The 27,375-nt window shown below is 38.6% G+C and overlaps 1 protein-coding gene across 8 annotated transcripts; it reads left to right on the forward strand.

The window, feature by feature from the left end:
* Window positions 1-404: 404 nt before the first annotated feature.
* On the forward strand, window positions 405-26,533 carry LOC111859698 (protein FAM222B-like). 8 transcript variants are annotated; one of them, XM_072701452.1, is made up of 4 exons: window positions 405-539; window positions 758-821; window positions 14,540-14,732; window positions 21,101-26,533. In XM_072701452.1, exons 3-4 carry the CDS (start codon window positions 14,651-14,653, stop codon window positions 22,717-22,719), a joined length of 1,701 nt encoding a protein of 566 aa, XP_072557553.1. In that variant the 5' UTR covers window positions 405-539; window positions 758-821; window positions 14,540-14,650; the 3' UTR covers window positions 22,720-26,533. The 8 variants fall into 8 exon arrangements, with proteins under 8 accessions (XP_072557553.1, XP_023698417.1, XP_023698413.1 ...); XM_023842649.2 differs by having other exon boundaries at window positions 14,604-14,732; XM_023842645.2 differs by lacking the exon at window positions 758-821.
* The last annotated feature ends 842 nt before the right edge of the window (window positions 26,534-27,375 follow it).

Consider the following 27,375-nt stretch of genomic DNA (forward strand, 5'->3'; position numbering starts at 1 on the left):
AAGCTGCCCTCTGTTTTACTATCACTGCTACTTCAATTTGCGGGCCCCCTATAATGCCTCTGCAAAGACTGAAAAAGATCCATCAAATGTTTATTGAAATATGGTCTTAACGGGGTCAAGTATCAAAACTGCTGCTTTTTTCATTATCACTATGTGGCGCTGCTTCAATTTTGGGGCTGTCTCAAAATTAAATGAGTTCTAGTTCCTCACTAATACCTGTACAAAGTTTGAAAAGGATTCGTCAAACGGTTTATGGGTTATTGGCTTTCATGCCAAAGTATCTGTGGCGGCAGGGGAACAGTGCTAAAACCATAAGTATTCCCTGAAGGCCGGAGAATACAACAAAGGTAATTTATGCTTACAGATCTGAAATCTTACTCCGCCCAAAACGTCGCTAATGTTTTGCCTTATTGCGCATGCGTCAGAAGTTCCTGCCGCAGAAAGCAGCAGTGATTTGGTCCAGTGCTGCAGACACTGGTTGTAAAATAGTAAAGCATAACGTTGTTTCAAACAATGCCTAATGCTCGACTTCGTGGAGAGTGAGTATGAGCGCTCTTGAAGCGATTTATAATGTTGATTTTTAAATCACTGCCCTAAAAAGTATAGTCTTAGCGGCAACAAAGAAGTCCTATGGGCAACGTTAGCTCAAATTTAGCAGGCAAACTGAACGATTTGCGTTTAGTATCGTTAATAATATATAATAATAAACTGAATATGGTTATAAATGTTAGCTAGCTAATGGAAGTGAAATTACCAGGATCAACAGTTGTAGCAAGCACGCTGATCTCGGACCTGATGTGTTACTTCCAGCTATCTAAGAGGTAACTATGTGACTAACTCAACTGAAAATATAATTGTCTGCAAAACACTTGCAGCGCCTTAAATTTTGAAATAGCTGGCTAGGCAAGTCACATTTCCTTAGCTGAAGTTTTTATATTAGTAGACATTGTATGAAAGATAAACGGTTGTTCAGCATTGTGGTCACATCCTACGTGTTCAAAGCTGCATATCGACATGGACATAATCTAAGAAATGACTTGAATGGAATAAGGAATGAATTCAGTTGATTTTGTCAGATGTCAGTACTAGTGAATATTTGTAACTAATTTACAAAGTTAATCGTTAGATGTTGTAGTTTACAGCTAGCTAGTTATCTTAATCTCGTCGGATGTTTGCTTTGTGACGTCACAATAAATGATCAGACCGCAGAAAATAGATTGCCTGCAGTGTTGTCATTCGCTTGATTATTGTGGAAAACAAACATGCTAAGACCCGATGTTACTTTTTTAAATCGAGTACAATTTTACGATTTTTCTTCCTCGTCGCCCATAATAAAATGGGACTTTATTTTCTGGCCTACTAACAAATTGAATATTCACCCCTCCGCCGAAATACAGCTGCGATTACTATACTGAAAAAAATTATTGTTGTATAAACTTAAACTGATAATTCGTGAACGTAATTGAAATTCACTGACCCATTTAGCGGTACAGAAATAAACCAGTTGGTTTATAATTGACTGAAGTAGCGCTTTTTATTTTACGCCCTTTAACATTAAGAATTAAACCAATACAAAGTAAAACGTGGAGTAAGTCTTTTGGGGGTCATTGCGAAGCATGCCATGAATGGTTGGAGATACATAACCACATCTCCCCTTGTAAAATTCAGATCATCACGTAAATGGTGTTTAATATATCTTTAAGTGCAAGTAATTTTAGTAACGGTTGATGTAACCCAGTTCCCTGATTTGATCGAACGACTTAGTTCGTGTGCGGTTATTATTAGACATCCAGCTATTACGGATAATGAAACATCATGCAATATTATAAACACAACCCTGAGGTGCCAGAATTCACTCTATATATTTGCTGCCCCAAGAGGAACTTATTAATGTTTGGTTACCCTTTGTATTTAATTTCACAAGAATCCTAAAATATATTTTCCATTGATGTGGGTCAGGACCGTAACAAAGGGATGTCGGGGTGTTTTATATCCGGCCCTTGATCTTAGTGCCTCTTTAACTCTGATCGCTTTTCCGATTGGCTGGAAGATGCCGGTGTGAATTTTTTATTTGGTTATTATCCAATCTCCATAGCCCTGAGTTGGACTTCCGGATTGAACCGAAACAATTGTGGGCTGAGTTTTCACGTTGGAGAGGATGGGCTTCAGCTAGTCTAGAGCAGGATGCATCCAATTTTGCAGGATGGACGTCCTTTTGAGGAGTGAATTACTGTTGTCCTGGAAATTGAAAACTATGTGCCTAGCCAACGGTTCAGCTGATACAGGGTCGTAAGCCCCTCATCTAAAAATTTCCCTTAGAAAGAAGGCCAGGGTAAGATGTGCACCCGTTGTTGCTCACAGGGCATGCAACTCACGAGGTCGTCTACTTTTGTTTTTTCAGTCGGATTGATTATACGGTGTAGAACTGGTAATGGAAAATACTAAGCTATATTGTGCCTGTTGGATTACAGCATTCAAAATGAAGATATCGCTACATGTTACTACAGCAATATAATACGTATATCTGTGTAATCAATGCGTGTGTCTGTATATGAATGAATGTACCTGTGTGTAATATCCGCGTGGGTATGCGTGAGAAGGATAGGATCCGCGCTAATATATTGTAATATATTGTAATTATCACCGTTGTCATTCATACACATATAAAAAGGTAGCCCTGATGACAACATGTTTTACTCGACTGTCATATTCATGAAGTATATGCTGGGGTGGATCGGCAACATTATGTATTGAATTGATTTGAAAGAAACGTATTTTGTAATGGGGTTATCCCCCCCACACACACACCACCACCACCACGACCATAGAAAGGCAGAATCAATAATGTATTTGTGTGCCTGGTAAAATGATCATATTACCGGATTTTGGAAGTAATTATTATTTAGGTGATGGATATGTATACTTGCATATAACTATTATTGTATTCATGTATGGCCCACTTCAGTGGCAGCTGAAACTGTTATGCATGTTCCTTTTAATTGGTACTCCTTCTCATTTTAATGTGCCATTGTCTTCAGGCTTCTCCATCTGATTCATCATGCAAAATAATTTGTCTTGAAAGAGTTGCTGCTTTGTTCTGACTTGCTAACTAAACTGTAGTAGGTTACTAGCTAACAGGGATATAATCCTAAAGACTGGAATGACACACCACAAGTCTCTTTTATTTAAGATCTATCTCATAATGGTTTTTAATGGAAAGTTTTTTTTATGAGGATTTTTTTGAGCTCATCCCTAGTTTGAGAAATGTTTCCAATGCAAGGGAAACCTTTTACTATTTTCATAATTTTACAGTCTTTATCACTTGGTAGTTGACCTTTCAAAACACCTTAAATCAGGGGTCTCCAACTCCGGTCCTGGAGAGCTACTATCCAGTAGGTTTTCTGTCCCACTTGGCTTCTGATGAGCCACACCTGTTCCTGGTATTTACCTGAGAACAGGTGTGGCTCATCAGAAGCCGAGTAGGATAGAAAACCTACTGGACGGTAGCTCTCCAGGACCGGAGTTGGAGACCCCTGCCTTAAATTATCTTCTGTAGCACAGTGATTTGATTTCTGAGATGTCTTGCCAACTAAATTATTTGCCTGTTGAAGTATGTTTAGTAGGGCTGGTTACTTCCAGCTAGTCTTTCATACAATACTCCTCATGATACCAGCTTCAGGATTCTAGGCAACACTATTCATCATGATAGTACCATTGTATCCTTATTGTTAACAATATCGAAATAATGGAACTACTAAAATTTAAAACAGCCCAAATTTAATTAATGGGCATTACCAGTATTTAACTACTAATGATGACATTGATGAGTCAGTATCTTAATAAAGATGTTGCTCTCTTCAACTGCCAATTGTATAAACTATGCATTTCATTTTGCATACATAAAGTGCACATTTCTGTTCTTAAAACAGCAAATGTGATAAAACAGAATGGCACATTTGTAACATTATAGAGGTAGGCACTAGACTGAATTTTTTGCATTGCAGCGCATGTAGCACAGGCTACATAAACAATTATTGAAAATGATTAAAGAAGCAAATTTTGAAAAAATGTTTAACATTCAATATCTGCCAGTATATAATAGTACTGCAATAAATTTAATAAATCAATGCAAAGGTTCATGAAAAACTGTGAAACTGAATCATGACAACTCCACGCAATATCTTAAACAGAAGTATTCCAATCCTTTGCTATAATTCAGACTGACTCCAGAGACCTAGATTGGAAAGTAAGTCTGACAACTTGCATCGATGGAAGTCGGAAGGATGTATTGTTTTTAGGAAGTAATGTTATTTGTATGTGGCTTTGTGTTTTGAAATCTAGATTTCTATACGTGCAGAATTAAGCTATGTAGTTCATCAGTTAGCTTCAAATATTCAGATAATCTCTATGTATTGAACCTAGTGGCTTTATCAAACTTTTGAAATAGTTTCTAGAGAATTTTGCACGTCCCTGTTATTTCTGTCTTCCTAATCCCACATTCGCAAATGGCATCAAAGTCCTCTACCTATAAAGAATAGAAGTGCTCAGCAGGTAATTTGTTAGAGGATCCTCACTTGTTTTTGAAGTTCATGACCTTTCCTTCCCTCTTTGTGAGAGGTGTTAACCATCTCCGTCATTCCCAGCCACTTGGGCCTTTTGCACCTGAATTTTGGATATTCTAACGATTGTTTATATTTTAAAATGCTCATTTGTGTGATCTTACAGTAAAAGTCCCTGCATTCCATTTTGAGGCTGTTAATGAAAGATTCTCAATGAAAAGATGAACCACGATATCTTAGAGTTTTAAGATATTTTCTATTGAGGATTCTGCAGCTTTTAAAGATTGATGCACATAATGATGAAAATTGGCTTCGGCTACTTTTTGGTCAATGGAGCAGACTGATTTCTCTGGTTTCCCCTTCTATTAACTGTTTTTGTTCATTCTTTTATAAAAATATAAGGTTTCCCTGGTATGTAGTTATCGTTTAGGAATGAGGTTAAGAAATTAAATATGTATGCACACCAACCTTGGGTTGATGGGTGGTTGGTGGCTGTTATAGGCTTCTATAGATGCTTTGCTCATTCAGGGACCGATAACCTCACAAAAGGGACATGACCCCCTCAGTGTGTGTGTGTTTATTTTGTTAGCCAATAAAGCTGGTGAGTTCAACATGTGACACAGGAATGGCTCCCTGTTTCCTGCACTAAAGTATAGCTGTCATTATTGATTAATCTTATATTGATTAATCTACTGATTTAATTTGACAAGTAATCGAGTAATCATTTATGTATAATAAATGCACCGTAGCTGGCGCCAGGCAGGAACCAGCCAACCACTGCAGGGTGCACATCAGTCACACATACGGTCAGTTTAGCCACTCCACTTCACTTAAGTTGCACACAACTCCTGGCAACACCACAAACTTATTTGACAACTTATAGATAAGTTCTACTTGGCTATAGTTAATTTTCAACTCCTTAATATCTGAAAAACTTCAAATATCACAGTATGAACTGATGTACTCAAAACACACAATACGTTCACAAAAAATATATATGGGTATTATTGGGTATTATGTACCATATTATGTAATGTGATGTGGCTAAGCAGCGTGGCTGTCCTTTGTTTTAGCATTGATTATTTTGACATTCTACAATCACAAAGTTTTTTTTAATTTTTTTTATTTAAAAAAAAAAAAGGTTTGTCAAAAGATGACAATGACTGGCCAGGCTACTCAGAGGCCAAATGGAATCTTATCTATGGCCTATCTATCTTAAATATCACAGCAGCATGTCTGCAATGCTATTACATCTTAAAAGAAGACATTCAGGTCTAACAGACTCAACCAATAATACGAGGTTAGCCATAGATCAGGGGTAAGCAACCCTGATTCTGGAGTGCCGGTATCCAGCAGGTTATCGAGTATTTGGGACAGCTGTACTCCTAAACCAGAGTGAGGATGTGTTGCTCGTAAAGATATTGTGCTGAGTGCAATTGGAATAGGATTTTTAAACATGCTTGCTCATTTCTATTGAACAGAAAGCTAGCTTGACAAGGGTAGGCATTTCTAGAAAGCAAAATTTTACCCATTCAGGTATAGTTGAGGCAATTGGAAAGGCAGGTCTGTTGGTGATGATGCGGCTGTTGGAAGTGGAATATTTATGCTTATTTTCCACATTCTATAGTTGCACTGCAAGTAGCTGACACTTGCTCCAAGTGTGATTGGTTTTCGTGGTATAGATCCATAAGTTACGTCCCCTAGCTTTGATTAGATGGCCTCATGTTTGCGTATTTATCTTTCTGTGGATCCTTGTGTATTATTATATGTGAATATAATGTGTACCTAAAGTGTCCATAGCTGAAGGTCATTCTGGATGGTATTGTGCTTTTTAGTACTGCTGAGAAATCTTAATTTTGTTACTTAATATGGGTTTATACATTTTATGATATTCAAGCAGATGAATTCAAGTTTCTGGCAGATAGTAAGGACTCTAGTTTCACTATCACTGGAAAGAAACCTATATGATGTGTATATTGACTCATTTGGATGGAAATATGTAGCTGTTATTTAGCATTAATCTTAGACATGGTATCATGAAAGCTCTTGGATCAAGTATGGCCTTGCCAACAGCCTGCCTCATGCTAATATGAAGGGTTATGTGGGTTTGGCAAGGGAATTGCAGTGCTAAGCAGCGTCATTTGTGGGTTTCAGAATGTGATTGAAATCCTGACCCCATTTTACAGTTCCCTTTCAAGATGGCAGTTATTTTGCCTCTGGTGCAAGAAATGCCTGTTTCAGTGTTTTTGGGACACACTGTTCTTTTAGAAGATAACCAATGCGAGCTAAAATACTAGCTAAGGAAATGGTTACATTTTTCACAGCTTTCATAGCTTGAATATTGGTTGTAGTATATTAAGCAATGAACCAGCTTAAGCAACTTAAAGTAAGCATTAAATGTGTCCTTTTTTAAGGTACTGTGGGTCATTAGTAATGAAATATATTTTCTTGGATTCTTAACGCATTACTATATTTAAATCTTTATATGTTTTTAGTATTATGCATTATTTGTAGAATTATTCTGCATGATGAAATGTAAAGACTGCTTTTGATGCAATAAGCTCTATTGGAACCTAATCTTGCATAATTACATGAAATTACTAATTGCCATCTTGACATTCTGTGGTATATTTGATGTAATTCATTTTCATTAGGAATCAATGATGAAAAAATATAGCTTTGAAATGGAAAATGGGTTATTCAAAAAATATTGATTATGTTCATTTATAATGCCATTAAAGTTATTTTTCTCCAAGGACTAACAAGAAAATTAGCAAGGTCATTCCATTTTTATTCAACAAATTTTCAAAAAAGGTTTTGCATTTTTTATTTTGATGAGATGGATTACAGACACCATTCAGAGCTCAATAATTGTTTCAAATTCCCTTTGAGATATAGTACCTTTTCTACACTGTGGGTAGACAAAAATATTTCAATGTTTTCTTATTACCTGTAGCTTTTGATTATTATAGCTATATGACTCAGGTATAGTTTGGTAGAAAGCTCAGAAAAGTATTTTTTCATTGTAATTATTAAATTAAACTTTTGTGTCTTTTTGCAAAGTCAAAGTTCATCTTGCCAACTGCATTCCTTATTGCATTTGGTTTTAAAAAATAGTGATGTGCATATGAAATACACATGTATGAATACTACTGGTATGAAACATTGACCTGTTACTTGTGCTCTTCTGAGAAAAATGAATGACAGGAAAGACTCCAGCACATATTCCAAATGGCACGACCAGTCCATCAAACCTGGATGTTCCATAGCTTTGTTCTGATTAAAAGCGTCATGCAGGCCAAGCAGACTTCACCCTCATTGAAAATCAACATTATCTAGCTTACTAATGATGATGAATCTATCTAGGCAGACTACACTTTGCACTGAAAGTTTGCAGATTGATTAACAAGAACAAAAACAACTATTTGGCTATAAGTATGCGGACATAAGCTTGTCCAGCATATCATTATGACACCAAAGGTATAACTATGAAGTTGGTCAGTTCATTGTTGCTTTAATAGCCTCTATTTTTTTGGCTAAGCTTTCTATTAGGTGTAGCAACATTGCTGTATTTTCTGCCATTCAGGTTGAGTGAATAGGCCCCTTTCTGTGACCTTGTGGGGCAAACTCGCAATTGAACTTGTTTCCACATGTTTTATCCTTCATAATGATGTAACTTTGTAGTTGACCAGGGCAGCACTGACAGGGCAGAAATGTGGCAAACTCACTTGTTGAAAATATGGCGTTCTATGATGACGCCAAGTAGAAAGTCACTAAACTCTCCTGTACAACAGCCACCCATTCTGCTGATAATGATTGTTGCAGGAGTTTGCATAACTATGTGCTTATCTGTACATCTGTGTCAGCAGTGAGTGTGGATTAAATTGGAAATTCCTCTGATTAATTGGGGTGACCGCATCCTTTTGACCATATAGTGTAAATCTACACCCAGTTTTTTACTGTATCAAAGGCAGGTGTTCCACGCATATTAAAGGACCCCCTCATGGAGCCCATTTGGCTTAGTCAGTGTGCATTTGTTTGAGTATTCAGAATTACATTCAGTCAAGTAATGATCTGTAACTTAGATGTTGCTGTGGTTAGCCATCCTGACGAAACTTTTCACTGAACCTCCCGTCACGTGCACATTCTGTAAGGAGTCACAAAAAATGGCACTCTGCTTTTATCCTAAAGTCCTGTTCATGGTGATTTAAATTTCTGAAGTTTATCCTGTTTTTATATTGTGCTGCTGAGGCATTTGAAAAATAAACTATTTTGGTAAACCGGGAATAATCCAGCTTCAGTTTATCAATGAGGATTTGCTGAATAGCACAAAATGGTGGTGGTTTGATCAAGGGTCACTAATGAAACAGGGTTTTGGGTTTGGATCTCCCCTTCTCTTAGGTAGTAGGCAATAAGTATGGGATGAACCACGGCGAGGTGTGTGGTTATATGAAAATAATCAACGACAGCTTGGTGTAAGTTGGAGCTAATTATTTTTGCATAACTGCATAAATCAAAGTGGTTTATCCTACTTATGCCACGACTAACAAACAAACAAAAAAATTATAATAGGCTATTTATTTTTCAGAAGAAATTAATTTCAGTTAGCATTTAACAATGTTGCGATGTGCGATGTGACGATCTGGTCAGGAAACTCACTGGAAGCAGCAAATTTGGTAAGTTACTATGGAAACCGTCATTAGCACATTTGTTTTAAAAACCAAGGAAAATTATGGTGATATGCATGACTGCTTATGTATGAGGTTTTTATATTAACATTGGGCTGGACGATATGACCTCAAATCAGTATCACAATTAATTGAACATTTTACCTCGATTATGATTAATGGATGATTATTTTTGTTTTAAAAATTGCAAGAGACAAACACATGAACCATTTATGGTTATTCATTGAATATCTTGAACAATTGAAATCAAAGCAAAAATCGCTTGAAATGTGAACTTTTTCATAAGACGTTTTCATTTATGTTTTAATGTAAAAAGCAAGTTCCCTAAAAAGGTAGAAAACAATTTGCATTTCTTGCAAACAAAATAAACCATTTATAGTGATCATGTCTGTTTTGGTGAAATTGATCACTATAAGCGGGTGATCATTATAATCAATTCTCTTTTTCTTTGTCTCAAGCAGATTACACTCTAATCGACATTTGTACATTTATTACATGAATATAACTTAATAAAGCCGACAGCATCGTACTTAACTTTTTGACGATTTAAAAATACAGTACAACTGTTTCGAACGCTTTTCAAATTACAGTACTGCACAAATTAAATTACTGAACTGTGTATAATTCAATTACGCTATAATACAGTACTGTACATAACATATAGATTATTGTAGTTTTGCTACTGCATCTCATTGGCTCGTTTTTGGCAGTTTATCATAAGATTTGATGAGTCTACATTTGTTATTGAAAGAAAATTACAGTGGTACCTCGGTTCTCGAACTCACTAGAACTCGAATTTCTTGAAAGTCAAACAAAGCAGTTTGACTTAGAACTCGATCTGAATATCAGAAGTCGAACCATGAACACTGACCTAATATAAATTGTACGCACCAGGAAATGAGTCGTACTACAATGCAATTCTTACTTGAATGCCTTCTTCACAGACTGGACGATTAACCAAATAAAGCAGCGCAACATTACAGTAACTAACAATAAATAAACCACTAACTTACGTTTACTATTAGAGCATTTATGTCATTTATTTAAACTTTATTTTACCAGGTGAATTAACTGAAAACCAGTTCTCACTGCTTTACGTGATATTCGGGAGAAATAGCAGATTACGCATCGGAAATGCCTGGGATACAAACGTCATGCGTGTAACTAAACTCTTCAGCTAATAAGGGCAAAGGTGTGTTGTCACGGAGGTGGTTCCAGTTTGTGCAGCCGGGTGAGAGGTCGCAATGCATCTAAAGCCAGCGCTGTAAGCAAGTCGAACACACCCTATGACAGGGCTGGGGAAACAAACTGAAATGCGGACTTGTGGTGCGTTCGTTTTTCTTTCGGAACTCGGAAATTCCGAGTTGAGTGACATCACGTCCGACAATCTCCCGTTCGAGCTACCCACATCTCAGAACAGACATGGCTGCCTCCATGAACACGTTGCTGTGTGTTGTTGCTTTATATTATTTTTTTTAATTTATTTTATTTTTTCCGAGAGAGAAACAAACAAGAAACACGAACTAGTCAAACCACATTAAGAGCTGTATAAAATATTTTAGTACATTCATAGCGATATTCTTTTTTCGAGACAGACACTAAAAAGTCTCGTAAAAAATTGCATGCCTGGATACTGTTTACGGTCATGATATGGTATTCTCTGAATCAAACACGTGCAATTACATTTATAACTATTACATTTAACAAAATAAACATTTTTAAAGATTTATAAAATAGAATTACTGTTGAGTGTGTAAGCCGCCATGTTGAAATTACGTCATAGGGGCAACTCGGACAACAAAATCTTGTCTGACATCAACGTCATAAAAGAGGCGTGTTTCCGACGGGAAGTGACGTTTTTCGTGACGTTTTCATCCGAGTTCTGACTTGGAGAGAAATAATCGAACGCACCATTAATACAGAGGACTAATGACAACAACCAGAAACAGCTGATCACATGGGGATCCCACACGAGGTTAACGAGGGGGCGTGGCACACGGAAGGAGCGGACGATCGGGGCAGGACAGGGGTAATGTTGGGATAAGATCTTGATCGTTTTGGAAGCCATTAAGAAAAAAATGCTCTTGTTTTATCCTGTTCATTTTAAATGCTAAAAAAAAAAAAAACATATTTAGGTGTAATTTTTGGGGGGCCGGGAACCAATTAATTGGTTTTCCATTATTTCTTATGGGAAAAATTCGATTAGAACTCGAACTTTTTAGGATTCGATCCTGAGTCCAGAATGGATAAAGTTCGAGAACCGAGGTAGCTAGCCAAAACCAGATGGGTTACCGCAAGGTAGAGGTGGGCGATCAAATCAATTTTATCGATTAATTAGAATTTACAGTTCAGGACGATGTGTTTTTATGAAAATCGATTTTATTACTGTACTTATTTTACATGAGCGCCAAAAGCAGAACTAATGCGATGCACCATTCTTCATGGGTAAATTAGTGCTGCGCACCCAAACACTGTAGCGGATTCACAAACATGGCAATTAAATGGTTCGGTTTTGCGCCGTCGGACTCAGACCAAACAAGTCCTCGTTGCAAAATCTGTTTAAAAACTTGCAACCAAAGGAAGCAGCACGACAAATTTATTCTAGCACCTAAAGCAGAGGCACGCAGCGGAGTGGGAGAAGTGCAGCTCCCAGCAAAATGAAAATACGCGCAGCACCAGCACAACATCCAAAGTTAAATAAGCAACCGTCCCTGACACGTTTTTGAACTGTGTGCCATATGATAAGAATGGGGCATGGTGGAAGGCGATAACAAACGCTGTCGCAATGTATATTGCAAAAGACATGGTGCCCATACATACTGTGGAAAAGCCGGGATTCATTAACATGCTAAAAGTTTTTACAAGTTTCTAAAAGTGTTTACAATGGCGTGATCTGCCATCTCACTTACAAGCATATTTTTTTGGCTTGTCAGATTGCACTTAAAGCTAAAGTAAAAAAAATAAATAAACAAAATAAAGTTAGAACTTGTTTTGAACCATTGATTTGTCATCTATAGTTTGATTTTGAGTAGGGGATTGGGAAAATCGATTAAAATCGAAAATTGGAAAATCTGAGATTTTATTTTTAGGCCATATCACCCAGCTCTACCGCAAGGCAAAGTAGGCAAGTGTAAAAAAAAAAAGAAAGAAAATTACCATAATTTTAATTTTCCATATACTATAAGCAAATTATTTAAACAGTATTTGTACTGGAATGATTCTGTCCCAAATTTTTGATCCTTTTAAGTGGTTGAACCTTGATCATTATAAGCAGTTTCCACTGTGTTTTAAATATTGCTAGTGCTGAAAATAATTGGTGGTACCTTTGGTAGCTGAAACTGTTTTTTTCCAAGTGTTCACATTTGAAAGGATTTTGTTCGGTGTCATCTTCACTAAATTCACAATGTGGCCAAACAACGTACAGGGCATTTTTCTTTGGTACAAGCTGCTCGAGTTGCTCAGTCGGCTCGATGTTTGAGTTCGCCTCCATGTTGCTTCCATGTTACGGACTGGATGGGGCGGAGTCACGTGACAGCACACGTGGTAGTATGTTTTTTTTTAAGGGGACATTACATGATCACGCACTGGGGAAATAATTTACAGATTTTTTTTTTAAGTATTAACAGAATTAAAAAAAACCCCAAAAAAACGAAGTAACCAACATGGGCAAGATTACGTCAACTAGATGTCGGTTTTGATTAATTTTCTATTAATTGCCCAGCCCCATATTAACATGCTTAATAAAACAGACTGTGTATGTATTTTGATAGAGAACTAGATAACAAACAGAATGACACCAAAATCATTGAAATATCTTGAGAAATAAGGAAGTTATAGCAATTATAGTGCTGGAAATAAGTGGTCATTTTGTTCTTAATGTATTTTACACTGAGTAAACAAAGGCTGTGATCTTAAGTTGAAGAGAAATTTAAAGAAATTGAATAAATTATGTGATCTTCAAAAAAAATTCTCAATTTGTTTTATAAATTGTTTTAGTGAAAAAGCCCTGCAGGAATGCATAAAATATCAGTGAAAGATCTCTCGTAACAAACACACTTGGTCATCTACAATGTAAACAAACGCGCTTGATGAATCAGGTTGCAGTATAGCAGTCACGTGACCTCATGAATAAAATCTGGGGCACCTCATTACCGTGACCGCTCAGTTGGGAATGCTTTCGTTCGCAAGCAAAACCATTGACTTCGACACTAAGAATTGTCACGAAATTTCACACAGACATGGTTGAATAAATGATATATCAAATCTATAGGATTTTATTAAAAATCTACTTACCTCTAGTGATTTTGAAGCGATGCCTTTGAGAAGTAATTTATCGTTAATTTTGCAACGGGAAAACGAAACACTTCTGACCGGTCAAAAACAAAAATTCGAAAACGAGGTTGTGACGAAAAATGTGAACTACGCCATCTATAAGCGTGTGCTCCTGGTACTTTAAAAATAAACCCACCGTTCAACTTTTTCCGCGGCTATCCTATTCCCCGCATCCACCAAACTCGTGATGACGTAAACACACCTGCGAGGAAGAGCGGCGCAGCGGGAATCGGGAGATTGTAACATACCTAGACTGTGCGGTTGCATGAAAATAATCACCACCCTCGTGACATCTCTGGACCAAAATGAAAACCGTGGTATAAAGAGGTTTAATGCGCCCTACAAACTTGACCAATGGTATGCCTCAATTTCATCTTGCAATACAAAGGAGAACCCACCCCGCATGCTTTTTCTTGAGGCATAAAAATAGCATTTTTAGTGCAACTTGTCAGGTTACTGTTTTGTATACAAGTTGCACCGAAATGCTACGGAAGTTCGTTATAAAAAATAAACTTTGTTGTTAAAAAATGGACTTGTTGCTCCAAGCCCTTCACTGTTCTTTCACAATTGGAGTAAAAAATGCAGTCCAGAAGATGAACTTTGACCTTGAAAAAAGATACTTCGACTTTTGCATAAGTTGAATTCCATGTGATGAAAAAGCAGTCTTTCTGAGCTTCCCACTGAGCTATAGTTGAGCGATGTAGCCGTAATAATAAAATAAAAAGGTACTGGTTGTTAGAAAATGCTCAGAATTATAATTTTTGCCTACCCATGGTGTGGAAAAAGCACTGTATCTCAAAAGGAATTTAAAAAAAAAAAAAAAAAAAATCAACAAAAAATATTTGAGCTCTGGAAGGTATGTGTAATTCACATGCGAAATTTCAACAAAATCAAATATGAAGATGCAAATGCCTAGTTATGTGCAAACAAATGAATTTTGATGATTTGTCAATTCTAAAGTTGCCTTTTTAGGCCCCCTGGAGGAGCTGGTCCCTGACGGCTCTGGGCTCTGTGTCGTCTGCAGTGTGACGCGGGTTGAGACATCCATGGTGCACTAGGAGGCCACGTGCAATGCTGGTGTGTCTGCCAGTCCCCGGTGACCTCCCCTTCCAGCTGCTTTCCCACTCGCAGATGAACACTGGACTTCAGAAATGTAAGTTCTGTTCTCGCCTTTCTGCCCTGTCCTTTGAACTGCCTTCGTGGTGTAGCAAGCTCCTGCATTTGCCCAGCAAAATGACCCTCATTATCCTAGTACTAAGTGTCTCATTGGTTCCAGAAAAGGCCGGTAAGAATATGTTACAAAAGCAGCCCTGTAAGCAACATCACTGGTGCTACTTCCTCAGAAATTGGAAGCATAACTATAAATTTGTTGTCAGTACTTCAGTCCTTGTCCACCAATAAATCCTGAAGCGCCGCTGGTATCTTCCCCTTCATTTTACTTTGATTCAGTGCTGCTGGCACCGGTTGTATTTTAATTTCACGCTGTTATAGTGTCAACTATATTTTAAGTGGAAAGTCACAGTGTCCTGTTTTTATGTCGAGGGCACAGCTCTCAACCCAGGAACTCAACATACCCTATCTGTAATGGTCCCCATGCTGAGAAGGTGTGCAGCAGCCTTATTTGCTGTGCTAATGGCTGGGATTGCAGAGAAGGGAAATGGCCTTGACTGGTGCCACTTCGCTGTGCTAAATCTGAAGTACTGCTCTTCATGTGTTGCTGTATCATGAGCTAAGAATTGGCTTTCATTCTTTATGAAGGCCTGGTGTAATGTCTAGGCAGATCTCAGCAAGTCTGGGCGGCATTTGGAATTTAACTGGAAACATCCGTCGTCACAAAGAGGTCAATAACAGAGGCTGGAATTTGGGTTTTTGTCTGGGAAGCTACTTTTCGACATTTGGACTCATTCATCCGCAGTGTAATGGCAGATGTGGCTTTTCAAAGGAGTCCCAGGTCAAGGTTGCAGTAAAGGCAAATTCTGTTCCCCATTTCATTTTTAATTAAAATAATTATGTTTTCAGGTAATTAGGACATGAGGAAAATTGCTTGACTTAAAATATGACCTTGAATTGAATATTGAATTGACTTTGTCTTTATTATTTACTGAATGGTTCTGAGATATGAATACATATACAAGGTAACACAAATTGTAAAGCAGTTTTCTAGGTGCCTTTTAATCAGGGGTGCACATAACTGGTACGCAAGTACGCATTCACCTTTAAGAACGATACGTGCGACAATCGATTGTAAAGGCGCAAATGCGTACTTATTTTATGTGCATTTGCGCTACTATGACAAGAAAATACCTTGCATTTTAACCCGTATACCATATACAAATAAAGATTTAAATCTTCAATATAAATTAATCTAATGAACAAAAATGTACCTGGAATAATTTATAAAAAAGAAAAGGTGATAATGCTTAAAAGGGAAATGAGATTTTTAATTTTCTAGCTGGATAGCCCAGTAACTCAGACTACATGCAGTGCTAGATTATGTGACTCCTAATAGGTCTGATTTTTGAATAGCTGTTCATTTGATTTTTAAAATCTATTTGATGCCTTTTGTCATAGTGAGGCTATGATCTCAGTCTTTGTATCATCTGTTTATGGTGCTATTGGTTGTAAGCTTAAGTAAGATGCATGTTTGCATTTATGTAGCAGGGACTTTTCTCCAAGGTGACATACGGTTGAGAAAGCAGGGTCAGCCAGTACCTGGAGAAACTGGGGTTATGGGCCTTGCTCAGAGACCCAGCCACCCGACGGTAAAATCATTCCGCTGACCAGTGGCAACCTTCTGCTGACAGGCACAGCGTCCTAATCCACTGAGCCATGCACTGTCCCCATGCTGTGTTAATTATGCAGCTTTTGCTTCGTTAGTCTTTCACCCTGTTTCTCAGAATTGTAGCAGAGCTTCCAACACTTCATGCCAGTGCGCTGGCTCCCATTATGGGTGATCTATCCTCAGCGTCTTTCTTTGTGGCTGACTGAACTGGTAGTTGATCTAAAACTCTTCTCACCACCCCCACCACTCTGCACTCTACTGTATCACTGATAAATCCTGCCAGCAATTAAGCAAACGGTAGCAATCTACTGGCTGAGCTTCTCCTGCCCAGCCAGCAAAGCCACCCGCCCATTCGGTGGCTGACTAGACACCCCCCCCCAATCCTCTCTGTGCTGAGTCAGTGTGTACAAACATCTTGCATGGCTCATTTTCCTGATTCCAGTCCATCTAAAATGTAGCCAGTCATCAAAGCAGTGGTGTGAACAAGTAAGCTCACCACAGGACTGGAATGTTTAGCTAATTAATTGCTGGGCACAGTATAGCTAATACTAAGTATGCAACTTTGTGCATTTTAAGGTAATTATATAGGAATTCATTATGCATCACAACCTGTACCTAAAGGAACCAACAGCTTTGCTAATAATTATTTGCTTAAGGACAGTGCTTTGTGAAAGTAGTCTGTTACATTTTGATTAAAAGTATACGGTCAGTGCACTTTGATTTATTACTCATGTATGCACAAAGGGAGCTCATCAGTAAAATGGAAAAGATCAAACCATATGTTTATTTTACAAATGTTCATCCTTCAGACTTGATATTTAGTGGAAGCTACCATTGCACTGGTTTCAATTAACATAAATTTATTTTACTTTTCTGTGAATACAGGTACATAGAAATTAATTGATTTTCACATCCCAATTTTCTGCAATAATTTGTGACATATTTCAGCTACCCAGCTAGATTTATTTGGTTCAGCACTTACTTGTCTGCTCAGTAAATCGGCTTCTATTATTTAATGTTTGTTGGCATTTGTTTAGCAGGCCAGAATCTAAAGAACAGCTGAGAAATCAGGGTTAGCCAGGGCCTGGGGCAACTGGAGTTAAGGGCCCAACAGTGACATCACTCTGCAGACTACAGGATTTTAGCAGATCACAGCCACAGGACCCTACCCTGCAGAACCAAACACAACCCTTCTTAATTAACTGTTAATTAGCTTAGCTCTTAGCTGTTCTCACATTTTAAGGGTTGTTGGTTTGACTTCTGTTTTGTTCCATAATACTGATACATGTGATTTGTGTGGGGTGTGGGGTGCGTTCTGTGCGTGCAACTCACCTGTGATTCTTGCCATAGGTGTCAGATTTGCTGCAGTTATGAGCAATGGATGGAAGACACGATAAATGAATAGCTGGGCTTTGTGGTTGGAAAGGTTGAGAATTGGTTTTAGAGGAGTGTAAATGGGTTGTGAATGTTTCTATCTGTCCATTTTCTGTTGTTTGACTTTGCTGAAGGCCCCAGTCACCTAGTACTGGCGCTGCTTATGTTCTAGACCAGGTAAGTCTGACCTGGCCATTTTTTTGATGACTATCACTTCTTTGAACCACTTCTAAACATCTGCTTCTTGAGGTGCATTATCGTCACTCTTTTAGACTCCAACCAAATGCAGGGCTAATGGCTGTAGAAGCTTCTATTCTGTTTAACAGCAGGTACTTGTCCTTCCATATAAAGGTTTCACGGCAGTTCTGATCTGTGTATAATGGGCTATACCTAAAATTCTTGTTTTTCTAATTTTCTGTTGAATCAATTCTGTATTAAAGGCTCTGCCATAACAATGAGGAAAATGAGGAAACATTTCTGCATTCTTCACATGCAGAGTCTTAATTGTTTACATTCCCGATTTGTCTTCTGCATATTGATGTGAAACTTCACCTACACATATTTTCTGCTGTTTATTGCATTATTTTTTTTTTTAAACAATTTCTTCGTTAGTATTTCAAGCAAAAACAGAACAGACTGATTACACAGAATGCCTGTATAAGGGCAAAAAACACAAGAACACACAGTAATAGACATATACAGTATATCTGTACAAAAATACACAGAAGGGAAGAAAAAATATCAGGGTCAGCCACAATGTTAAAATGATATAAACAAGAAGACACCATACATTCACAATCAATATCTTTTAGCTCCCAAACATACACTGGGTAACACAAGGAAGACAAAACTATTCAGGTTTGGTAGTGAAACACCTGTATTTCTTAATGTAAGAGAGCATTGGAACCCACATCTTACTAAAACTATAAGAAGAACCCTTCATTGTGCATCAAATTTTCTATAGTGTATTATAATTTAGAATGTTTTAATGCGAAGCTTATAGGAATGGGGTATGGGAGATTCCCATTTAAGTACAGATGTCTAGCAAGCAAGATGGCAAAAGCAGTGACTTTTTTTTCTAATAATGTAAGCTGTTAAATGGGGTGAGTGACTCCAAATATAGCAATGAGAGCACTAGGCTTGATCTGAGTCCTGCTAATGTCTTTTAAGTATCTCTTTCCAGTCATTCTCATGGGCTGGACGTGACCAGAGCATGTGTGAAATATTTACTGGGGATTGATTACAACTGCTGCAATATGGATTAACATTATCATAGATTTTAGACAGCCTTGCATTGGTTCAGTAGGCACGGAGTACAGATTTACACTGAATGAGACCCAGTCTGACACATTGTTGATGAGTGTACTTGTTTTAGTACAAAGATTATCTAAAATTACTTCATCCAACCCCCCTCCCAAAGCATCTTTTCATCAAGCAAAGGAGTCAGACGCAAAGAATGGATTTGGTTTTACATTATTGATGTCATACCTTTTTAAGGTGGGGAGCTAATCTGGTGTATCATCAGGAAGGGAGATTGCATCTCTTTCAACCCTTTTTAGTTCTCCGGCAAAGTCATCATTTGGATTTGTGTCTCATATCAGCAGGCCTGAGACCCCCAGATCTGAGTGTGGAGCTCTCTCCTTGTACTCTGGTGGCTTCCCACAGTTCAAAAATGTGGGGAGTGTTTAAATTGTATCAGTGGATGGATATGAGGAGTTGTGAAATTGCCAAGTACAGTCTGTCCCTGACTTACAACCTATGCAACTCGCACATATGACCTAAGTTTGCATAACTTATGTAAATGAATGTGATATATTTTGTGTGGCCATATGCCCAGCATAGCTGTGCTACCTTGTGCGCTCTGCATGACGTATGATAACGATGTACTGTATGGCAGCACGACCATTCCAATCTCACACCTAAAATCAGTCCAATTAGCCGACCTGCAGTTCCAGTTCAAATTGTGGACAGATCTACCACAGAAAGGTTTATTTGTACTATTCTGTACATTTTAGAATAAAGACATCATAACTATAAAAACACATAAGGAATTATTCACTGACCAAAAAAGTATTTTAAAAAACATGAATAAATAAATTTTGATTTATTTTTTTTTGGAGGGGGAGTGAGTTAGGATTCAGAAGGTTGCCGGTTCAAATCCCTGGGTCGGTAGAGTGATGCCACCATTGGGCCCTTGAGCAAGGCCCTTAACCTCAATTCCTCCAGGTCTGGTTGATCCTACTTCTCCTACGTGCCACTTTCATGAGGTGGCCTCCTGCGATGCTTTTCCAGCTGTCCTGAAGGAGGTTCCACATATGCTGTGCACCCATTGGCCATTTTACCTTCACACTCTGGTCAAACTCCTCTGAAACCATTTCTGCTGTGTTTAGGTCAGGTGACACACTATCGCTCTCTTTTGTAGGCTGCTTGGCGTGTCCAAACGTTTGGCTGGTACTGTACATCCATTTTGATTTATGACCTGTCTGTTTGAATGGAACCCCGAAGTGACAGTATACTGTTTAATATATAATGTATGCTTTACATCCTATTATGGATGGATCATATATGGGCCTGTACTTTTGCAAGGCATTGCACCAGTTTCCACATGCTTTCCCAGTAAACTTGTTAGCCTTTGTGTTGATTCATTACAGAGTTTGCCTTTCCCCCCTTCAAATTATTGCCTGTGTGTGCTATAGTGGGTTACACTAAGCTGTAGCTTAAAAAAATCTTTGAGCACATTAGACATCATTGATAGGAATTGTTGATTCAGCAATCTTTCTCATTTATAGAAATGAAGTCAGGATTGCATTTTATTATTGAGGAATATTTTTTAGGATTGTGCTCTTCCATCCTAAAATGGATCACATTTGCATTTTCCATCAATCAAATGTTTTATTTACATATTTTGTGAAAATAGAAAGCTAGTTATTTTAAATTTTCTGCTGTGCCATTGCAGTCTGCATCAATATGTAAAATTTCGGTCTGCTTTACCAAGTCGCACAGTTTCACTACTAATATAAGCTCATCTTTATTCAGCTACTTAAGCATAAAAACTGTTTTTAAAGAGCTCTCTACACATACACATGGTTGGAAAAATTTGGTGTGCTCTTAAGGTACAGTTCAGTTCCAATCTAAGAAGAATCATTCTGCTGGTATTTTGGCCATAACTAATTTCTTTTCTGTTAGTTTGATAAGGGGTATCTGATTATGACATGATTACCTACAAGTTAATTTGTTCAACCAGTGTTACTGTTATTATATGTGGTTCCATTTGATGTGTGTGTAATCTCATAACTATGACTTCCAGATTTGTGATGTCTTACCATATATAGGACTAATCTGATATTTTCCTCTCTCGCTTTCAGGGGACACTACGCAGAAGATGAAATCTGCACAGTATCCAACCCCAGCAGAGTTGGATGCTTATGCTAAGAAAGTCGCCAACAGTCCCTTGACAATAAAGATCTTTCCCAATAGTGTAAAAGTTCCCCAGAAGAAGCATGTCCGGCGTACGGTCAACGGGCTTGACACTTCCAGTCAACGCTACTGCCCCTATCCATCTCAGGTCAGTACCAAGGCAGGCCTGCTTGCTGTCGTCAAGGTTCCACTAAAAGGCTTCCTCAAAGAGCCAGATAGGAGTCAGGCCCGACTGTTTCCCGGGGTTGCCATGAATTGTCACGCTGGACCTTATATCTCTCAGAGCACTTTAAACCTTCCTCGGACTGTCCAACACCTGCAGGGCGCTTTACGGCCCCAGCACCCTCCCCAGCAGCAAAACTTGCCCCAGCCACAGGCATTGACCCAGCAGAAGCAGCAGGGCCACAACTGTCTCCAGACCATTCAGCAACAACAAGCAGTGCCAGAAGAATTGAGGCACCTTCCAGGTTTAGTCCAGCCCCCAAACCTGCAGGATCCCCAGGCCTTACCCCCGGTACAAGCTCTCCCCCACCCACCAAGCTTGCATTCTCCACTATCCAACATGATGCTGCCACATCTACAGCAGCAACCACAGTCAGGGCTACACGGGGCTAGGAAGGCAGCTGGTGGTGAAGCCCCGCCAAATGTGACCATGTCTACCTCTACCATCCCGCTGTCCATGGTTGCAGGACTGCATCACAACCGGTCGGCCAACCTGACTAGTGTTGTGCATCAGATTAACCAGTTCTGCCAGACGCGGGTAGGAATAAGCTCTACCTCCATGTGCGAGGGCCAGATAGCCAACCCTAGCCCCATCAACCGCAACCTGCTCATTAGTGCCACCTCCCGAGTATTGCCACAATGCCCAGTCCCCTGCATCCTAGACCCCCCAGAAAAGGCTACCACCAGCACCGTGCCTGGGGATGTCATCCCGACACTGGACATGGCTACCGTGAACCGCATGCCCATATTTCACAGTGAAGGCAAAGCACAGCCACATCACCACTGGAACCAGCGGCAGGTTGCGTACCTGCACATCTCCGAATCCGGGCACCCGTGCAAGCCTCTATCACAGGATGCCTCAGGGGCACCTGCCTTTTCTGCTAAGGCTGCAGGTTACCCCTTAGATGTTTGCCTGAGCCAGCCCTTCAATTTGAAAGCTCCTGGGGACAAACCCACCACGTCACCTCCTGTCAATGGCTTGCCAGGGGCCATGTCCTACCCTAATGGACATTACTTTCAGCCGTTGTGGAATAGTATTCTCCCAACCCCAAATCGTGATAGCTTGGGCTCTCAGGATCTGGCCTTACCTTTCCATGGGGGCCTTGCTCCTCTGTCAGAGGCTTCTGTAGACTGCCCCCTAGTGGCAAGCCACAGAGCTGAAGCCAGTTCTGGCCATGCTAATACAATGCAAACTATGGAGTATGTGGGCAGGAATTTCCAAGCACCCTGCTTCCAAGAGCATAGCTTAAATATAATGGGGAAGATGAACAGGTCTGCTATAAGCAGAGGCGCAGAGCTCAGCAACAGCAGAAATGCTCACATGCAGCATCCAGGGTACAGATAAACTATAGCCTTGTCTCTATAATAACCCATCTCTTCAAGTCTCACAAATTAAGCAAGCAAAATAAAGCTTAAATTGATAGCGGTCTTAAAGGTTATATTCGATCTCAGTGTTTGTTAACTTGCAAGTGATCAATTGACTATTGCTTTAATATATACCTGTGCTCACCCAGACCACCAATAGTTACATTTTATTCATGTTTGCAAAATGTTTTATTCTGTATTTTTCCCCTCATTTATTGTCTTAGATTTTTCCCTTAGAATGGATATCAGCTGAAATCCTATTTTTGTGTTAATTATTTTCTTTATTTAATTTATTGAAATGCCTGTTGTACTTGAGGATAAATAGTTGTGAAACATCAAATCTGATTAATGACTTGATCAGTTGTTTACAATGTCAGCACAAGATTGTGGGGGAGAAGCAAAAATATTCTAAACTCTGTAAGCTATTAGTGTCTGTATGTCTTTGGTTACCTCTTGCTAACAGTTAAAGCAAAAACATGGTTTTCTACATTTCCAGTAATAGTTTTGATAGGTGAAAATGGAAATACCCCATTCGGAACATTTTCGGTTAAACCATGTTTATCCAAATCTGTGTAAATGAGTTTCCCGAACCCCCCTTAACGCTATGTCATTTGTAAGTTCTGTCTTTTAACATTGAACTTACAAACAACGTAGCGTTAAGAAGGCTTCGAGAAGCTCAACCCATGGCAGACCTTTGTTGTATGTATCATTTTTGTTTATACTACCAGCTGCTCAAGTTATATTTTATATTCCAAACTGCTAAACTGATGACCTAACTTGGGTAAAACCATTAAATAACTGAATTTTCTTCTGTTCAAACTTAAAGTATTTCGGTCACTGTTAGGAGCTGTTTGCCACATTCAGAATGGTAAATTATGTGTATTTGCACATTCATAACATCTGACTATCACAGAAGCTAAATTTCACTTTGTAGCACCTGCCTATATCAGCATCAGTGTCAGTCACACAGTTGTAAACTGAGGCATTTTATGTGGTTCCAAACAAGCCTTTTGTTTGCTAAGTTCCTGGCTTGAAAAGGTGGTGAATAATTCCTAAATTTTTCATCTTATTGCAAATGGAAATTTGGTGATTATGACTGAGAAATACCCCCAGTTGCACTAAGATGTCTTAGCTCTCTTTTTTTTTGCACCGTCATCTGTTTGGCCTCAGAGGCCTTGAGAATTTGCTGCCTGTGCAGTCTCAAGCATTGTGTCAGAGGAAAGATCTCATCAGCTTGTCACCACTGTCCACAAACTGTCATGTCACGCTTCCTTTGGTTTGAGCAGCTTTTCTGAGTCACTCGCCTTTTTCCATGTGAAGTTTAAATTTATAGTTTGTGCAGAATGACTTGTTAGAGTAATGAACCCCAAGGGGAAAATTAAGGATTCATTTACAGGAGCAGAGAGGGTTGTTTTTCTTTACTTATCAGTGAGGATTGTTGTGTTCTAATCAGATTGATATCCAAACCTGGTTTGTGAATCGACTGAAGCTGCTGTCAGGTATTATAACTGATCCAAGGGAAGCAAAAACTACAGCCCCTTGAGATGGTCAGCTGGGATTAATTCATGGTCCTGCTTACTCTGACTTTTAGGTGCCTGAGGATGAAGTTCAAGTGGCACTTTTGGTGTGTTGATTTTTTTCTTCTTTTAATACTCAGAAGGCAGCACCTAATGCCCTTTGGTTAATGAAGCTGAATTAAAGAAACATAAGATTATAGTGAAATTAGGTGGAAAAAGTAATGAGATGGATTTTAATTTGTATTTTATCTAACATTCCTTTAGCTAGAAGATAGTTGGAAAAAATAGAAATGAAGGACTTTATGAAACGACAATTGATCACTTGCAAGTGTACCAATAAAAATTCTTGTTCGATCTGATTATTGCCTGTTGGTTTGAGTTTGAGTGGCTCTTATGTGTGGCTATGGCCTCCCTCCCTGTAGACCTATACAATGCCTTAAGTATTTACATTTTGGACAAGCATGACAAATGATTACAATGATCATGTTTGCAGACTGAGTCGTATGTTTTATTAATTTCCAGTGTTAAATGGAACTGTCAAAGCATTAGTATGTTTAGCTACATATGGTATGGTAGGTATGAGTAGGACTGGGCTGTAACATTTTGTTTGATGTTTCAAATCAACCTTACTTTTTTCTACTCTGGTTAGTTAAACATTGTGCTTTTAATTTTCAGAAATGAGAGGATTCAGGGTTTTTTTTTATGTCGTCTCTAGGGCTGATTTATACTAGGCGTAAATGGTGAGAGTGGCAGCGAAATTCTGGAATCCTATCAGTTTAGCCGCACAGGTTTTCCGCTCCTCATGTGAAACATCATGCGATCGTCATTTCAACACTGCTAACTGTGGCAGTCAAGCCATGCTCAGTCAGAGTTAGCCTTACCTTAACCAGATGTTGCTTGGGGAAATAGCATGTCTAATTTATATCTTCAGGACAATTAGGCACTGGCTTTTAAATACCCATAGGTGTATGATTTATATAACCATTATACATATACCAATACTGGAGGGCACACCAGTACAGTTAGATGTGCTGTCTCAAGGTGTGTTCTGTCAGTTTAACTTGCTTCTTGGCTTAGTACTGTTATTATTATTATTATTATTATTATTATTATTATTATCATTATTATTTTACATAAGACAAACCGGTAAATTTGCTCAAATCATAAGCTTTCAAGCATGTTATTCTATCCGTCCTCTGCTAGTTTCAGTTGTGGTACAGTCCAAGGGCGGGGAGCTTTTGTTAGGCTTGCCACTTTTTATAAATGTGAAGTGCCTCCTCTTGACTGAATATAGAAATCTTGTATTTTTTTCCTTCCTGTGCATGTGTGTGCACATGCAGACATACATGTATATATGTGCCCTCTAACACACACACAGCAATGGCGTGTGCATCCTCTTGGGCCAAACTACTTGACTACTGATGCTGTTTGAACAGTTTCTAGTGTGTTACGGGTAAAATATGCTTGGAGTGTGAGTTGCAGCTTCATTTATGAGTGATTATTAAAATAATATATTACTATTGCTGTTTTTGTATAATGTTTTGGAAAGGAACTAAATTGACTGTAAAATATATTAGACGTGAAAGCTAAATTTGTTTTTCACTAGATTTGGATGGAAATTGTGAATGGATCCTATATACTGAAATTCTAAACTGAATCTGTAAAAGAGAGCACTGCCACCCAGCCCCCCCTCCATTATTTTGAAGTAACATTAGAATTAAACATTTTAAGAAAAACCAATAAATATTTGTTGAGGATATGAGCACCTAATATGTTGAATAAGGTGATGAAGTCAATGGGCCTTTTATCTTCAAACTTGGATATGGTCTGTGGCTTTCCTGTTAGTGCTTATTGGCCGTTTGCTTCGGCAGTTTCTCTTAGGTCTTTTTGTCACTTCTCAAATGTGCAATTGCATTTTTCTAAGTGCACTGTCATTTCAATGTCTGAAAAATTTTGTGGCACTTTGACTGAAAACTTGAAAGAGAAAATTGAAAAGCAATTGTCAGAGACTCATTTCCTATCATTCTTAATTCTACAGTGTGCAATCTGCTTTTACAGTACAACCACTGACGTACTGATAGTTGGCAAGAACGAGCAAATGCCGAGATATACCATTTTGATGAGAAATCAGTCTTTATCGGGCTTCAGAGGTGTCCTGTGGGCGAGCATTCTTACATCATTAATTCCCATGATTTTCCTTTTATTTCTTGAGAAATGAAGTATATTGCACAAACATTCCCCTTTAACCAAAATAAAGTCTGATTTGCATTTCTAAAATGTGACCCTGGCTCTTTCTCTGCTTGTTCTTTCAGAATGATTACTTGAGTTTGACTGAGAAACCAGAACCCCCCACACACACGCACATACACTAGCGATCAAAATTAGAGAATGAGTAACATTTTCATAATTAATAAAGTCACTGCTAATTCAAAGTTATCTCAGCATGAATAGGAGAGATGTATTTTAATCATATTTGATCAGTGAAAATTATCCCACATCTCAAAATAAGTTATAAACAAATTCAAAGAATTTAGAGAACTGTTACAATTTTTGCAGAAGAATCCTACAAATGAATTTTGTCTTTCTGACCATTACAACTGCAAAATTTAGCAGGAAGTGTAGAGGTCGTTGCTCTCAAAAACCTCGGCACATCTACACCCATAGGACGTAACAAATATCTTGCACAGGTCTGGTTTGATTTTGTTCTATTCTTCCAGTTTCTTCCGCAATTCGGCAAATGTTACTTTGTGGCCAGTTACCTTCCCGAGACTGGATAGGGTTCAGGACTCTGGCCTGACCATTTCATCACTTTTTGATGTTCTCATCTTTAAGGGATTGTTTTGCCTATTTTGCAGTGTGGCAAAGGGCATCGTGTTACATAAGAATGGCTGATTGAGTGATACAGGGATGGACTGGCGTGTTGCTGAAGGACATTTTGATACACCTTAGCACCTTGCCATGTAACCATATCAAGGACCTAACTCCAGTTGCAGAGAACTTCCCCCCTTAGGTGGAGTCGTTCCCCAGATCAATGCCAAACATAATGTTTCCCTTCTAAACCAAATAAGTTAAAGTTGTTTTCATCACTGAAATGAACTTTGGACCAGTTTTCAGTGCTC

This window comes from Paramormyrops kingsleyae, chromosome 17, assembly GCF_048594095.1.
Source record: "Paramormyrops kingsleyae isolate MSU_618 chromosome 17, PKINGS_0.4, whole genome shotgun sequence".
In the NCBI taxonomy this organism is placed as follows: Eukaryota; Metazoa; Chordata; class Actinopteri; order Osteoglossiformes; family Mormyridae; genus Paramormyrops; species Paramormyrops kingsleyae.

Coding starts and splice junctions, on each gene's coding strand:
- LOC111859698 (XM_072701452.1), top strand. CDS start 14,651: ATGCTGGTGTGTCTGCCAGTCCCCGGTGACCTCCCCTTCCAGCTGCTT. Junction 14,733..21,100: donor GAACACTGGACTTCAGAAAT/GTAAGTTCTGTT, acceptor TCTCGCTTTCAG/GGGACACTACGCAGAAGATG.